Below are 16,840 nucleotides of genomic sequence, written 5' to 3'. Positions count from 1 at the left end.
TATAATACTAGATTAACTTTTAATTAAGCACTTATGACCTGGGCATCCCAATGTTTTATAGATTATTTCATTTAATCCTTATACCAACTCTGTGAAGTAGGTACAAGTTACTATTAGCCTTTTGCTTCTTAGGTCAAATAACTTGTTTAAAGTCACAAAGCTATTAGGTAAAACAGACTTCAGATGCCAGTTCTCTGTCTTTGAGCTGTACTGTTGCCATCTTCTTCCTAAGAGTAAGAATAACAGGCAAAGAATTCTTTTTCTATTATATTAGCAACTTCAAATAAATCTATGTATGTATTCATATGAGTCAATATGAATAGGAATATACAAACATATAATAGGAATAAATGTATGTATTCATGAACAAGGAGATCAAACCAGTCATTCCTAAAGGAAATCAACCCTGAATCTGGAAGGACTTTTGCTGAAGCTGAAGCTCCAATACTCTGGCCACCTGATGGGAAGAGCTGACTCATTGGAAAAGACCGTGATGTTGGGAAAGACTGAGGGCAGGAGGAGAAGGGGATGACAGAGGATGAGATGGTTGGATGGCATCACCGACTCAATGGACATGAGTTCGAGCAAACTCAGGGAGATAGTGAAGGACAGGGAAGCCAGCCTGCTGCCGTTTATGAGGTCACAAAGAGATGGACACAATTTAGCGACTAAACAACAACAGCAACAATTCATATGAATGAAAATGTATAGGAATATATGAATTGAAATCAGTCAGTTAATACAATTAATTCTATCTTTACATTAAAAACTAATTATTGAACTTCTTTAACCTGCTAATACTTGTTATAGTCACAGTATCTTAGTCATCAATGTCTTAATGTTATAGAAAGCAGAGTTGAAAAATGTTTAATCAGAAATAGCAACTTTGGTATTTGAGAAAATTAACAATATCATAAAGGACAAAATAATCTCCCCAGTCTTCCACTGCCTAGAAGGAATTAAATTTACTTTTCTGGCTCTGAGACCAAAGGAAAAGTATTTCAACTCAGCAGAATAAATAATCATAATCCTCACCTACATCATTATTAAGATGAGGCTCTGTTCTGGATTGTCAATGACTTTTATTAAGTCATTGCACGTAAGGAAGATTAGTAAGATTTCACTTAGAGAGCAAACAGTTAAAAAAAAACTCACAATATCTCATTTGCTTTACTGAGAGTCTGCATTACCAAAATGAAAATATTATCATTATTTTAAATTTCATATTCTATTTTGCCATTTCCCCACCTACTTCTTATTTGTAAATAATGAAAATAGCCAGTAGATTGGGCCAAACTAGACTTTGAAGATCCTGTCAAGACATAAAACATAGGAAATTAATATTTCTGTAGGTTGAAAGTTTGGATTTTAACCTGAAAATGAAAAAAGGCACCATATTGCAACATGGCGAAGAAAAGTCTCTGGAGCCAGGAGACAGGGTTTGAATCCTGGCTTTGCCACACAAGAGCAGAAACTTCAAACGTATTTCCTGCTAGTGGCAAGCACAAATACCTGGAATAAAGTAAGGAGGCCTAGGGAGCATCACATCATGGGTTACACCAGCAGTTCTCAACCTTTTGACACCAGGGATCAGCTTCACGGGAGACAATTATTACACAGATGGGGTTTAGGAGGTAACACATGCAATGGAGAGCAACGGGGAGCGGCGGCCGAGGCTTCAGAAGGTTCGCTTGCTTTACCTCCTGCTATGGCCCAGCTCCGGAGGTTGGGGACCCCTATGTTATACCATACACAGGCTAACAAATGGAAAGAAGCTTTATTCAGCACTGTCTTTATAATCAGATGATCCTCCCTGGGTTTTTATCCTAGTACTATCACTTCTTTATTTGAGATGTCTTTTTTTGAGATACATAGCTGGTATTTTACGCTGTTATCTCAGAAGTCCAGGTCTATAGAATGAAGATAACAGTAGTGATTTTGGAGGGTTAAAAGTGATACAATCAGATACACCAGGTGCTTAGAACAGTGGTGTGTGCCTAGAAGAGCGCAGCAGATGTGAGCTGTTAGCATTACTTTTTTCAGGCAAAAGCGGACACAACTAAAGATAATCATGCCACAGTGGAAAACAGCATGGAGGTTCCTTAAAAAACTAAGAATAGAGCTACCATATGATCTAGCAATCCCACTCCTAGGCATACATCCAGAGAAAAACATGATCCGAAAGGATACATGTACCCCAATATTCATTACAGTATTGTTTATGATAGCCAGGAAGACATGGAAGCAATCTAAATGTCCACTGGCAGATGAATGGATAAAGAAGATGTAGTACATACATACAATGGAGTATTACTCAGCCATTAAAAAGAACGAAATAATGTCATTTGCAGCATCACAGTCAGACCTACAGATAATCATACTAAATGAAATAAGTCTGACAAAGAAAGACAAATGTCATAAATATCATATGATACTGCTTATAGGGGGAATCTAAAAAAAAAAAAAGATTCAAATGAACTTATTTACAAAACAGAAAGAGACTCATAGACTTAGGGAACAAATGTATGGTTATTGGCAGGAATGGTGGAGAGGAGGGACAGACTGGAGTTTGGGACTGACATGTACACACCACTATATTTAAAGCAGATAACCAACAAGGAGCCACTATATAGCACAGGGAACTCTGCTCAAAATTCTGCAGTAACCTAAATGGGGAAAGAGTTTGAAAAAGAACAGATACTTGTATAGTAGTAGTAGTGTTAGTCACTCAGTCATGTCTGACTCTTGGCGACTCCAAGAGTCTTGGACTCTACAGTCTTGGACTGTAGCTCGCCAGGCTCCTCTGTCCGTGGAGTTCTCCAGGCAAGAATACTGGAGTGGATTGCCATTCCCTTCTCCAGGGGATCTTCCTGACCCAGGGATTGAACCCAGGTCTCCTGCACTGCAGGCAGATTCTTTACTGTCTGAGCTATAGGGAAGCCCCAACATTACACGAAGATATTGTAAAAAAATAAAAACATAAACAAATGGCTAACCAGCTATGTGCATTTGAGGTGAATATTTATATATTAATGTCTGAGAAATACTGTTGAATTGTTTACCCCAGACCTAAAAAAATTTCAGTAAAGCTCATAAATGTATACATAAACACTTTTACACATAGACACTACCAAAATCACAAGAGAAATTTTTATTAATCTAACCTTAGATTTACTTTTAAAAAACCTACTATAATTATTTTACCTTTTACCCATTATAGGAATAAAGCACTATATATGCAAATAACGAGATGTGCTGCATCAGTAAGTCCTTGTAAAAGGACTGTCACTGGATCTACCACAAATGGTGGACTTTTCTGACATTATTCCTGTAGAAAAACATACCACATTCAAAAAATCCTACATTATAGTATCATTATTTGCATCTACCATAATTGTACCTACCATTACTTAACTGATTTTTATGTGCAACATTAACTTATGCAAGTTTCCACAACAAGTCAGGGATAGGGTCAAGAACTCTAAATCTAAGTCAGGTACAATCCAGGAAGAAATCACTATGGTGAGCTTGATATTAAAAACAGAAGTTTTCCGGCAAGGACATGAAAAATGAAATAGTATGGCATCATATTTAAACTTTCAGAGCCTCAAGATAATATTCTATACTGGATATTACCCAGCAGTATTTGAAAACTTATAGATCATAATATTTTTCAATGAAGTTACCAACAGAATGCTATCAAGTGAGGCAGAGTGTGTGCATATGTATTAATATATACGTGTATGGCTGCTGCTGCTAAGTTGCTTCAGTCATGTCCGACTCTGAGACCACATGGACTGCAGCCCACCAGGCTCCTCCATCCATGGGATTTTCCAGGCAAGAGTACTGGAGTGGGGTGCCATTGCCTTCTCCGGTGTGTGAATGGAGGCGTCCTTATATACATATGCCGAAGCCATAACACAGATAAATGACCAACCGACTTGGAAATGAGAAGAACTGAGTGAAGCAGTCTGGTGGCTCACTCTACACTGCAGCAGACCCAACATGACGTCCATGTGCGCCTGCGTGCTCAGTCCTGTCCGACCCTTTATGACCCATGGACTGCAGCCCTCCAGGCTCCTCTGTCCATGGGATTTCCCAGGCAAGAATACTGGAGTGGGCTGCCATTTCCTCCTCCAGGGATCTTCCTGATCCAGGGATCGGACCCATGTCTCTTGCATTAGCAGGTGATTTCTTTACCACTGAGCCACCTGGGAAGCCCATCCTGTCCACACTGAGGAAATCTCAGGGTCACTGAAATATTAAATTATAAAAATGGTATGCTTTTTCTCTATTTTGTTCAATAATGTATCTAGAACTATGCCTGGAAATTAATAGATGCTTATTTGCTGAATGGATTAATTAATCCATGTTCCTCTGATTTTGATACATGACCATGGAAAGGGGACAAGATAAGTCTCTCAGAGGCAGAAAAGCATCAGTGGCCTCCTTAAGGGAAGGCCTTTGCTGCCTTATTTATCTTCGTTACATTAGCATCACACACAGGGAAGATGTACATGCCTAATATGCATTAGCAGAATTAAAATTAATTTAGTGGTATTAATATTCTGTGGAAAACTGAGAAAAATAGAAAAAGTGGTTGAAGCGCTCCTTCCTCATTTAAAGTATGCAGTCTTCTACTATGAGTTGCATTTAATCACTGAAGAAAAATAATATATAAGCTCTGAACTATCACCATGCTATATGGAGCTGCCCATAACTGGGTTAATAAAATTTAGGCATTAATTTATAAAATGTATGCTCTAAAGCATTTAGATATGAATGTAGTCAAGAGACTTAAGATAAGGCTTAGGTTACTTCGACATTTCAAAGTATATTCCATTTTTTATATGTGGATGATAGCTGCAAAACTCAAAGGTCTGCAGGTAGTGTCACAATTTTGGAGAAAGCTGTGTTCCTGACTTTGAAACTTTCTGAAGTGTAGAAGGGTAATATGAGACACATACAGTGTATGGCAGAACACTTTCAACATACCACATATGAACATTTCTGCAGCAAAATATACAAATATTCAGATAAACATTTATATGTGACTGTCTTATGTTAGCTGTCTTATGTTAATCAGGGTTAGGTTTGGCTAGCTTGTTAAAGCACTTTTTAGTTTTCAGGGCTTACTGGACTCAGTCTGCAGACAAGGGACTGTGGATTTATTTCATACTTGTTTACCCAGCCAGAAGCTTTGTAGCAAGTTTATTTGTAGCATATTTTTCCTCTGTCTCCCATACTCCAAGTCTTAATATTAAGTTAGTTTCTCTAAAACACGATCTACAAGTTTAAATAGGCTAGACCTATGATGTTAAAATTACTGAACTATTTGTACAGATTGTTATCAACAAAAGGGGGTAACAATTCATGGCAGTTATTTCTATGCTGTAGTTGTAGATTTACAAATCATGTTATAATTTTCTTTGCATCAATATCTGACAACTGAGGCACAACATACTTTGACATCACAAGATGACAAAAACATCTAGAAAGCACTGTTATCAGGAATTAGATATTAAAGTCATCATAAATTGTGAAGAAAAAATGAATTATGTGTTTTAAAATCTAGGATTATATGGCAAAAGTTAACCCTTGAAACCATTCCCTCAACAAATCCTTGCCCAGGTCAATAGTATACCAGTGTTTAATGATGCTGGAGTCAAGACAGCCAGGGCAGAATCTTAGCTCTATCATCTGCTAGCTCTAGGGCAAGTCAGCTAAATTTCCTACACCTCTGGATGCTCTATCTATAAAATAGGGACAATATAAAGCAGTCTGTTACTTCATGAGGTAATTTTAAGGATTAAATGAGTTCATATGTGGAAAGTACTTAGAACAGTGTCTCCCCTGCATCTCGTTGGACTCTATTATACTGTTACCCTGTTTTGTCAACATCAAAACATTAGCATTACTTTTCTGCTTCCCTAAATAAGAATCTAAGCTCCTTTGTCCATCTACTTCACTGTTACGTCTACAGATTCTAGAAAAGTTTCCAACCTTGTTCTAAGTTCTTAATACATATTTTGGGGCTGTTATTACTATTAATAAATCTCATATCCAGATATAAGTCAATATACAGCAGCATAATTAATGTGAAAAAAAAACAAGATGTGAGACCAAGCAATAACACAAGGTTCTTCTGTCCACAACTTCTCTGATCATCTGCTTAGCAAACAAAATCCTTCCCGTTTTAAAGGTGCTGTGAAGCCTCTCCTGAGCCATTTGCATTGAGACTAGGGTGGCCCGCTCATGCTCCTACAGGATTGTGTACAGGAGTCCATTTAAGCTATTATCCTTTTGTACTGTAAAGGAGATTCTTGTATATGTATAAACAAATCACTCTGCTGTACCTGAAACTAACACAACACTGTCAGTCAACTACGTTCCAACATAAAGTTAAAAAAAATTACAGTGCCAGAGGGTAGGGCAGTCTGGACAGAAAAGTGAAAGCTGCTCAGTGGTGTCTGACTCTTTGCAACCCCATGGACTGTAGAGTCCATGGAATTCTCCAGGCCAGAATACTGGAGTGGGTAGCTGCTCCCTTCTCCAGGGGAGCTTCCAAACCCATGGATGGAACCCAGGTCTCCCGCATTGCAGGCGGATTCTTTACCAGCTGAGCCACAAGGGAACACCAAGAATACTGGAGTGGGTAGCCTATCCCTTCTCCAGGGGGTCTTCTCGACCCAGGAATTGAACCCAGGTCTCCTACATTGCAGGCAGATTCTTTACCAGCTGAGCTATCAGGGAAGCCCCTGAATAGAAGAGACTCTACAAACACTGTGTAGGGTTCTTTCATGCTCCACAGCCCACAGAAGCCACAAATGTTTGTTGAATTTTACTCATTCTTCAGGAAATTGGTTGGTATTGATTTCTAGTGAAAAAGGTACAGTTAACACTGGATGACATATACTTAAAGAGAAAATGGCACAACGTACTAAAAATCTTAAGGGAAACAACTTACCGTCTCAAAAAATATTTCCATCATGCGGGTTCTCTTTTCCTCTGCACTTAGTCCTTTTTTCTTCGACTGAAGCACAAAAGTTAGGCATAAAAGTTAAAAAGTAAACTGCTTTAAAAACAAAAAACCAATGCTTTTTAAGACAACTTGGTTCAAAACATTACTAGAAATAATGCACGGTCTCGTCTGAGACAAGAGGGTTAATAAATCTCATAGCCAGGCCTTGTGGTAGGTGCTGCCATTATAATAACTGTGGTTGAGACAGTCTGGCATTTTGTAGAAATTCAATATGTATCAAATGATCAATAAATCACTGTATCTACCTTCAAAAGAGTTAATCTCTCAAAGAAAATAAACAGACATAAAATGCTTCTCATTGATGAACCGGTACATGCATAAATTGCTACCCAGGACAGAATGAATTAGTTCTACCCAGGAAAGAGAGAAAGAAGGGTTAGCTAGGAAGGCAAGAGATGAGTGGGATTTTAGCAAGTTGAGAAACAGTGAGGAGGGTATCCTGGACAGACCACACATAGGCACAGGGTGATGGAAGTTCATGGACTGCTCCAGAGAGACAAACACTTAGGGGCAATTATTAAATGAATGAGGGTGTACAGGGTGTGTGTGGCAGATGAGATGAGAGAGGTTGTCTGGGGCCAGATTACGGCAGGCTGACTGTCCAGTTAGAGAGTAGACTTTACTCCAGGCAACTCAGGAGCAACAGGGCAATTTCTAAAGCAGGGAGTCAGAGTAACGTAGCATGTGGAGGGCAGGCTGGAGGAAGGACAACATATGCAAGTAGAAAATGAAAGCCTACTTCAGGTGATTATTATCCTATAGCTACCCTTTAGCCAATCTGAAGTTAAGATAATTAAGAGTAATTGAAATGTACTGCTAATAATAAATTTTACTCTATATTTTATAGAGTATATACCTAAAGTCTGATTTTTCAAAAAACCAAATTCCCTCAAAGCAAGTACTTACAGAAAATAACAAAGACAAGGAGAACCATAATCCCTAGTGCTCTCATGGAAGATTCCACATCAGTGTTTTTGAAGTAATCTGCATCTTTCTCAAAAATTGCATGGGATTATAGGGGAATATGGGCTTCCCAGGTGGTGCTAGTGGTAAAGAACCCACCCGCCAATGTGGGAGATGTAAGAGGTGCAGGTTTGATGTCTGGGTCAGGAAGATTCCCTGGAGGAGGGCATGGCAACCCACTCCAGCATTCCTGCCTGGAGAATCCCATGGACAGAGGAGCCTGGTGGGCTACAGTCCATGGGGTTGCAAAGAGTCAAGACACGACTGGAGCGACTTAGCATGCATGCACACACGCACAGGGGTATAAAAACTGTTTACCAAGAACTTTAAAATACACCACTTAAAAAGCAGACATAAATAAATCAATAATAATAAACCTACCCAATCAAAACCTGCATCAGAAGTGAAAGGCAACACTAGACAGGGAAAGGAATTTGGAATTGCCGTTTTGAATGCATTCCAGAATATATGGCCTAGAAATGCAGGCACTCATTTTCACAGCAAATTATCCAGTGTTCCTTGATGACTGTATAGGTAAAATAAGTAGCTTCAAAGTTAATATTTTTCTCTTTTTCCTCTGTCCATTCTCAAATACTGCAGCTCCTCAGGTTCTTTCTCTATTGATCCCCTCATCTCCTCACATCCTTTCTTTGATCTTACCTGTTTTCATGTAACACCTCAAATCTTTATATCTCTGGGCTAGATGGGGGCCTGAACTCCAATCACATTTAATTACCTGCCTGCTGAACAGACTCAAACTTGGGTGGTCTAAACTGACGTCTTCCTCTCCCACACCTCCTCCCCAAACCTGCTCTTCTGGATCTTCAGTAGTTAGATGCCACTTGTTACCCAAGCCAGAGACCTGGCAGTCACCCTAGGTTCCTACATCTCTATTTCACATCCAACCAGTTACCAAATCCTGCCAATCTCTGTGCTTAGCTGTTTCTCAAATCTATCCTGTCTGCTTCGCCCCTAATGCCTCCACCTAAGCTCAGGCCTACTTTAGATCTGCAGTCTGCTAACCACACTCTGTCCTATCCTCTAAGGCCACATTCCATGCTGCCAAAAAGCAAATCTAACTAACGATGCCTCTCCCTTGCTTAAAAACTTTCCAGTGGCTCCCAACCACCCAGGAGTATCTAGTCACCTAGAGTGACAGACAAGGCTCTCTACCATCAGATCCCAACCTACCTCTCACAGCTCCACTCCCCACCTCACATTTACCATAACATGAAGAGCTAAGCAAGTGAAGCTATAATACAAAAACCCCTGTAGTTCTCCACTTGCAGCATGCTCTTTCCCATTTCTGGGCCTTTTTTTTTGGTCCCATGCCACAAGGCGTAGCTTGTGTGACCCGGGATTGAACCTGGGCGCTCTGAAGTGAAAGTACAGAGTCCCAGCCACTGGACCATCAAGGAATTTCCTCTGTGCCTTTTACAAAATGCTGTTCTACCTAAAACACTTTCCTCTCATGCAAATCAAAACCACAGTGAGATACTCACCACACCTGTCAGAACGGCCATTATCAAAACGGCCGCAAATAACAAATGCTGGTGAGGACGTGGGGAAAAGGGAACCCTCGAATACTTTGGTGGGAATGTATATTGCTGCAAAAACTGTGGAAAACAGTATGGAGCTTTCTCAAAAAACTAAAAATATAATCCAGCAATTCCACTCCTGTGTGTATATATTCCATAGAAGCACAAATTCAAAAGGATACAAGCACCCCAATGTTCATCTTGGCATTATTTACATTTGCCAAGATATGGAAGTAACCTGTGTCCATCGAAGATGAATGGGTAAAGATGTGGTACACACACACACACACACACACAGATTCTTATGACTCGATCATGAAAAAGCAGCAACATGGACGGACTTGGAAGGCTAAGTGAAATGAGCCAGAGAAAGACAAACAATGTATGATAACACTTAAATGTGGAATCTAGAAAATACAACAAACTAGTCAACAAAACAAAAAAGCAGCAGACTCCCAGATAGAGAACAAAGCAGCAGTCACCAGCGGGGAGGAGGAGGGGCGGGCATACAGGGGTAGGGGAAAGGGGGTGTTATGGGATCATACTGTGCCCAAAGATTGAGAAAACGGTTTTTCTCAGCCTAGAATCTAGAGGTTAAGTTAGGGGCACTGTGGGGCTCTTAGGGCTTCAATTCGTGGCTGCATCACTGGAAAACAGATCTAACGCTTTAGAAAAGGCTCCTAACATGTTAGTATTATAAATTGCTCCTTGAGAGACCCTGGACTCCACAAGAATTTGCCTCGCAGAGGTAGGCAATGGGGAGAACCTAGTGTCCTGAGGGCATGCAGTTTTAAGAAAGCTCTTATCACTCAGCTCAGCAGCTTATGAAAGTGACTCAAGAAACATGGATGAGCTCCCCAGGTGGCCCTAGTGGGAAAGATCGTGGCTGTCAATGCAGGAGACACAGGACACATGGCTTTGATCCCTGGGTCGGGAAATCCCCGAAGGGAATGGCAAACCACTCCAGTATTCTTGCCTGGAGAATCCCAAGGACAGAGGAGACTGGTGGGCTACGACACATGGGGTCACAAAGAGTCAGACACAACTGAAGCGGCTTAGCATGCACACATGTTATCATTGGTTAACACTGGTCTCGGGCTAATTTATTCATCACTCTCCTTAACCACTACAAAGAATGCTTATTTCTAATCATGGAGAGTATCATGGCCAGAGTTAAAATAACTAATGTAAAAGGATACCATATTACTTCATATTTAGAAATTTCTCCAAAAAAATCAACAAGGGCTCAAGTAAAATTTAAGATTAAAGAAAATCTCCTAATAGTATAAGTTAGAGATTCACTCAACACTTGACTTTAGGAAAATGAAAGGAATCTTTTCCTAGTATAAGTTTAAAAAAATCTTAAAGTCAGGAATTCCCTAGAGGGCCAGTGATTTGGGACTACAGGAGGCAGTGTTTCGATCCCGTGTCAGGGAATTAAGATCCTACATGCTGTGCAGTCAAAAAAAACAAAAAACAAACAAACAAAACACCTAAAGTCAGCTCTGTTGATCACTAGTAAAATTTTGAAAAATTAAAAGTAGATGATAGCTGCTGCCTTCAGAAGTGGCAGACCCCACCACGTATCTCCAATTTCAAAAACATGCTTGGACTTATAACAATTGTCTACCCAGCAAGCATAACCATATTGAAGCAAACAGCTATTAATTAACAATCAGGAAAGAGAAGAAAGGTTATCTTTGTATAACACTAAACTTATTTCTTAATAATACATGAAAAGTGGGAACTATGTCTCTTACAAAAAATTTTGTTTCATGTTTCTCCATTACCAGAGGTGAACATCAGAGAAGAGTTAAAGGCACATTAAACTATTTACTATTAGAAGGTGATGCAGGTGTCGAGTTGGTCGGTAAAAGACAAAAACAAAAAAAGCTAACACAGTAGTCAGTTGTATCTGGCTAGTAACTATAAACAGAAATATATGAGGGCGCACTGGTACCAGATTTAAGTGTGCTTGTTTGGTTTCCTACATCATTTTATGCCCAGGTGGCTGGGCTGTTAGTCTAACCACAAAGAAGCCGTTATCAGTTATGATTACATCTGGACAACTACCTTCAAATAAACACTGAACAACCTAGATCCCATCCACCACTAGCTTGGCAAAATAAATAACAGCCACTTAACTGAAATACGATATTAAAATCTGTGATCCATTTCATTAGACGTTGATTCTCTGCGAAGAGAAGTGGGGGGCAGCGAGAGAAGAAACTCTGAAGGTTTATGAAAATGATTTAAACTCGCAAAAACAAAGAGATGGTTTGGAATCTAACCAAGACTGAACTCACTGGGCCACACAAGACCACGTCTGACCAAGACAGTGCAGTTTCACGAGCGCGCTCAGTCGGGTCAGACTCGGTCACCCCGCGGAATGCAGACCGCCAGGCCCCTCTGTCCATGGAATTCTCCAGGCAAACACCGGAGTGGGGTGCCATTCTCTTCTCTGGGGGTGGGGCGGGGGTGGTGGGATGTCTTTCCCACCCAGGTCTCCCGCGTTGTGGGTGGATTCTTCAGTCTGAGCGACCGGGGAAGCCCGGGTGCTTGCCTGATACAGCAAATTTGGTAATGAGTCCTGCCCTTCAGTAAAAAAAGGTGCATTTTCTCAGAAATCCTCTAACTGGCATAAATTGGAGATTCTTTCGGTCACTTTAGAAACTGTGAGGAATTCTGAAACGTGCTCTACATGCTACAATGCACAAAACCATCAATCGCCAGAGATCAAGCGAAGCCCTCGGGCCTTCCCCCACGGTTCGCAGGCGGGGGCGGCGCCTTCTGGTGGCCAGAGGCGGGGAGCCTGGGCCCGGCTTCTGAAGCGACTCCTGGCCTTGTTGACAGACTGCTGAGCTTGTGAGACACCCGGGGCACGTTCTCGAACGCTCCGCATTTAATCTAACCGGCCCGGGAGGGCGCGAGGGGCATAAAGCGGGGGTCCCGGCGCTGCATGCCCGCTTTGGGCTGGGGCAGCGGCAGCCGGAAAACGCGGGGCAGACGCGGCGACTGACCCGGCGGGGAGGCCGGCCCCCGCAGCCCGCCAGGGGCCCAGGGCCAGGCCGGGGTCCCACACGGCCGGAGGATTAAGCGGCCGGACCGCGGGGAGGAAGGGGGCCGGGAAACGCGCCCCAGGCTCTTACCATGGCGCCGGCGGCTCGTCTTCCGGTGGCGGCGCCGGCACGCGGCGAGGGGCGGGGCCGGCTCGGGCGGGTTTGATTTTGGCGCCGACACCGCTCCGCGGGCGGAGCAGCGAGGAGAGGGGCAGAAAGACCAGCCCTCGCTCCTGCGGCGCGCAGCGACCCCTGGTGGCGGCGGCGAGCTGCCGGTCGGTGGGCGGGGCCTACTCTGGGGCGGGGCCTGCTTGGTCCCGCCCGTCCGCACCCCAGAGACTGGCCAACAAGCTCTCGCAGCTGCTTCCGTCTTTTCCGTCCTTGGTGCTGACTGTAACCCCCCACTTTTTTTTTCCGAGGAAGTCTTGAGCCCTCGCCTTTGACGTCATTCTTCACTCCGCGGAAACCGGCCCAAGTTTGCCTCAAAAAACTGATGCCTTTTGGCAGCTGGGCAGGAAATACTGCCTTCGTCCATCCGGATTTGCCTGGTCTCGGGCGGATTTTCTTTCCTCTTTTAATTTTATGCCCCAGCTTTTACGTAACCGCTATCCACTGCTTTTACAGATTTTAAAAATGCCCTTGTTTATATGTTTGCCTTTCTTTTAGGGGTTTTTTTTTTTTTTAATAGAAGAGAATGAATTTCAAATCAAAACAGTCAAAAATATGCTACCTCATTACTTGACTAGAAAATTAACTCAGATTTTTCAGTTATTCTGAAAATTGTGTTATCTTGAACCATTTTAAACTATAATGATTTCACTAGAAAGGAATGTTATTAAAATAGGAATTTGCATTGTAATAGGGAAGAACCTTTGAATCTTATTATAAATTGGTAACTAAAGGGATGTTGCCTGTAAGCTTAACTAGGTATAATGGCTCATCTCTGGGAACCTTGCTTCCCAGGTAATGAGCAGTAAACTAAAATACCAATGTTAAGCTCACAGGAAACTTCCTGACCAGAACCACCTGTGAATGACTGCAAGAGGGAAGAAATTAACACACCCCTGTGACTCTGCTTGCAGTGCAGGAGACCCAGGTTGGATCCCTGGGTCAGGCATATCCCTTGGAGAAGGGAATGAATGGCACCCCATCCAGGATTCTTGCCTGGAGAAGTCCATGGACAGAGGAGCCCGGTGAACTACAGTTCATAGGGTCACAAAGAGTCGGACATGACTGAGACAGTTTCGAATTTTCCAGAGGCTCATGGGAACCAGGAAGTGTTTGACTTTACTCCCTCTCCTTTTAGTATAAAAGGAACCTGCATTCTAACTCAGGCACCATTGGTCTTTGGGGCACAAGCCCACCATCTTTTTGGTTTGCTGGCTTTTTGAATAAAGCCATTTTATTGAATACAGCCAATTTCTCACCCCAGTGCATTGTCTCTTGATTACTGGCGTGTTGTGCAGGGAGCAGTATGAGCTTAGACTCAGTAACAGCATCTCCTGTTGCTTCTGACAGAAGCAGGATAAGGATATATTGAATTACTTAAGAGTTCCATTAATTTGGTTTTTCCAGAGTTCAGTATAATTCTGTTGATGGTACACAAGATGATTTTAAAATAATAAAAGGCTATCCATTTAGTGTTTTAACATTAGAACTAGAAAATTTATAATTAATGCACCATACCCTAGATTTTTCAAGGGGCTTCCTAGGTGGTACAGTGATAAAGAATCCACCCGCCAATGCAGGAGACACAAGAGATGCAGTTTCAATCCCTGGGAGAAGATCTCCTGGAGGAGGAAATGGCAACCCACTCCAGTATTCTTGCCTGGAAAATCCCATGGACAGAGGAGCCTGGTGGGCTACAGTCCACAGGGTCGCAAAGAGTTGGATACGCTGAGCACACATGCATGCACAATGACCCTAGATCTTTCATGCGTTGCTCAAGATACAGCTGAAATAAGTATGTCAGTAAAAAATTAAAGTGATATTTAAGACAAATATTAAGCAATTAAACTGGTGTTTATATAAAGTTGTCAGAATAAAGGTGGCATTTGTGGGAAGCTTTATCTTATTAAAAAGCAGAGACATTACTTTGCCAAAAAAGGTCCGTCTAGTCAAGGCTATGGTTTTTCCAGTAGTCATGTATGGATGTGAGAGTTGGACTATAAAGAAAGCTGAACACCAAAGAATTGAAGCTTTTGAACTGTGATGTTGGAGAAGACTCTTGAGAGTCCCTTGGACTGCAAGGAGACCCAACCAGTCCATCCTAAAGGAAATCAGTCCTGAATATTCATTGGAAGGATTGATGTTGAAGCTGAAACTCCAATACTTTGGCCACCTGATGGGAAGAGCTGACTCATTTGAAAAGACCCTGATGCTGGGAAAGATTGAAGGTGGGAGGAGAAGTGGATAGCGGATGAGACAGTTGGATGGCATCACCGACTCAACAGGCATGAGTTAGAGTAAACTCCGGGAGTTGGTGATGGACAGGGAGGCCTGGAGTGCTGCAGTCCATGGGGTCACAAAGAATCGGACATGACTGAGTGACTGACCTGAACTGAACTTACCTTATCTGTTCTCAGACTGCCATACCTTCTGCTCCATCAAAAACAGCCTTTCTTGGGAATTCCTCTTTGGTCTAGTAAGGTTAGGACTCAGTGCTTTCACTGCCATGGCCTGGGTTCAATCCCTGGTCAGGGAACTAAGATCCCACAAGCCATTCCCATCCTTCCATCCTTTAAATGCTCAGGTAGGCCTCTGAGTCTTTTTCTCTCTGCTTCCTCACACCTCCCCACAAGATAGAATCTCTGTACAGTTTTATCACAGCACCCTGATCCACTTTGTGATTATTTACTTGGACAGCTTCCCTCTAATATCAGACTCCTTTCTGTGGCAAAAACTGAGCCAACCATTGGGTATCACCAAGGCTTAGTAAAGTGCCTGACACATGATGGACACTCAACAAATGTATGTTAAATAAATTACCAGGTTTCCAAGAACATCACCTAGTCGTTGGCTTAGGGATAACTAGATATGGTTTTCAGGTGAAAAAAGAAAGGATATTTGGAAAAATTTATATATTTGCATCAAGTAGTGCTTTCCCATTTACTATTTTCACCAACAGAATTCCAAAACTATCTGATAGACCATTCAGATGTCTTGAGATGCTCCAAGTTTTGCAATATTATGGAGCAGGCAGATGTAGTATGTAAGTTAAGTATGAAAGCAAATACATATTTGTAGCATCATGAATTTGGATCAAGTATCCACCACCTAGCTTTTGTTATAATACTCAAATGGCATTGGTTTATTAAACAGATTGGTGTTTTACAAAATCCTTAAACACACATTAATTTCATTTTTAAAAATTTGAATATCTGCTGCCTGCGGAGTATGTGAGGATGAACTAGACAGGCCACACCTTTCAGTGTGGCCTTTATATTCCAGTCAGTGCTGCTCTTCCATCTGGGTGACTGCTGCTTCCCCTAGACCTTACTCTGTACAGGGGCATGTTGGCCCCACTCCAGCCACATCACGCCCCATGGCCAAGGACTGTGCAGGCCCAAAGGGACATGCCCATCTGTTACCCACAACCTTTCTTCTAGACCAGGAACCTGATGGTGGTTTAAACACTAAGTCATGTCCGACTCTTGTGACCCCACGGACTGTAGCCTACCAGGCTCCTCTGTCGGTGGAATTTCCCAGGCAAGAACACTGGAGTGGGTTGGCATTTCCTTCTCCAGGGGATCTTCCCAACCCAGGTATTGAACCCAGGTCTCTTGCATTGCAGGCAGATTCTTTACCGACTGAGTTACCAGGGAATCCCTATAGGAATTTGGGGAACCCAGTGTTCCTTGCCTGTCTTAGTTTGAGTTCCTGGAAGAACAGAGACTGAGGCAGAGATGTGCTGAAATAGGCACACCTCTTTATTATGCTTCCCTTTCTTGCACTTAGCAGACATTGTGTATTGTACACATTGAAGGTTTGTGTCAACTCTGTCGAGCAAGTCTGTTAGCACCATTTCCCCAACAGCATTTGGTCATTTTGTGTCTCTATTGCACATTTTGGTAATTCTTCCAATATTTCAAACTTTTTAATCATTATTATATGTTATGGTGACCTGTAATCATTGATGCTACTACTATTGTTAATTGTTTTGGGACACTATGAACCATGCCCATATAAGACTGAGGACTTAATTGATATGTGTTGTATGTGTTCTGACTGCTCCACTA

General features: G+C 42.0%; 1 protein-coding gene across 3 annotated transcripts in view; it reads right to left on the bottom strand.

Annotated features, from left to right (window-relative positions):
• The window catches only part of MND1 (meiotic nuclear divisions 1), an 85,651-nt gene extending 72,467 nt beyond the window's left edge, over positions 1 to 13,184 (bottom strand). For all 3 annotated transcript variants that reach the window (XR_009692909.1, XR_009692910.1, XM_061142533.1), the window contains exons 1-2: positions 12,693 to 13,184; positions 6,968 to 7,033 (exon numbers count right to left, since the gene is read on the bottom strand). Coding sequence is in view for 1 of the 3 variants with exons in the window: in XM_061142533.1 (XP_060998516.1) it covers positions 6,968 to 7,033; positions 12,693 to 12,695 (69 nt within the window). In the remaining 2 variants the exon portion in view is untranslated. The remainder of the gene's footprint in view (positions 1 to 6,967; positions 7,034 to 12,692) is intronic.
• Between the last annotated feature and the right edge of the window lie 3,656 nt (positions 13,185 to 16,840).

This window comes from Dama dama, chromosome 5 (assembly GCF_033118175.1).
Source record: "Dama dama isolate Ldn47 chromosome 5, ASM3311817v1, whole genome shotgun sequence".
Taxonomy (NCBI): domain Eukaryota; kingdom Metazoa; phylum Chordata; class Mammalia; order Artiodactyla; family Cervidae; genus Dama; species Dama dama.
The sequence above is the reverse complement of the archived record's forward strand: the minus strand, read 5'-3'. Positions and strand labels throughout refer to the sequence as shown.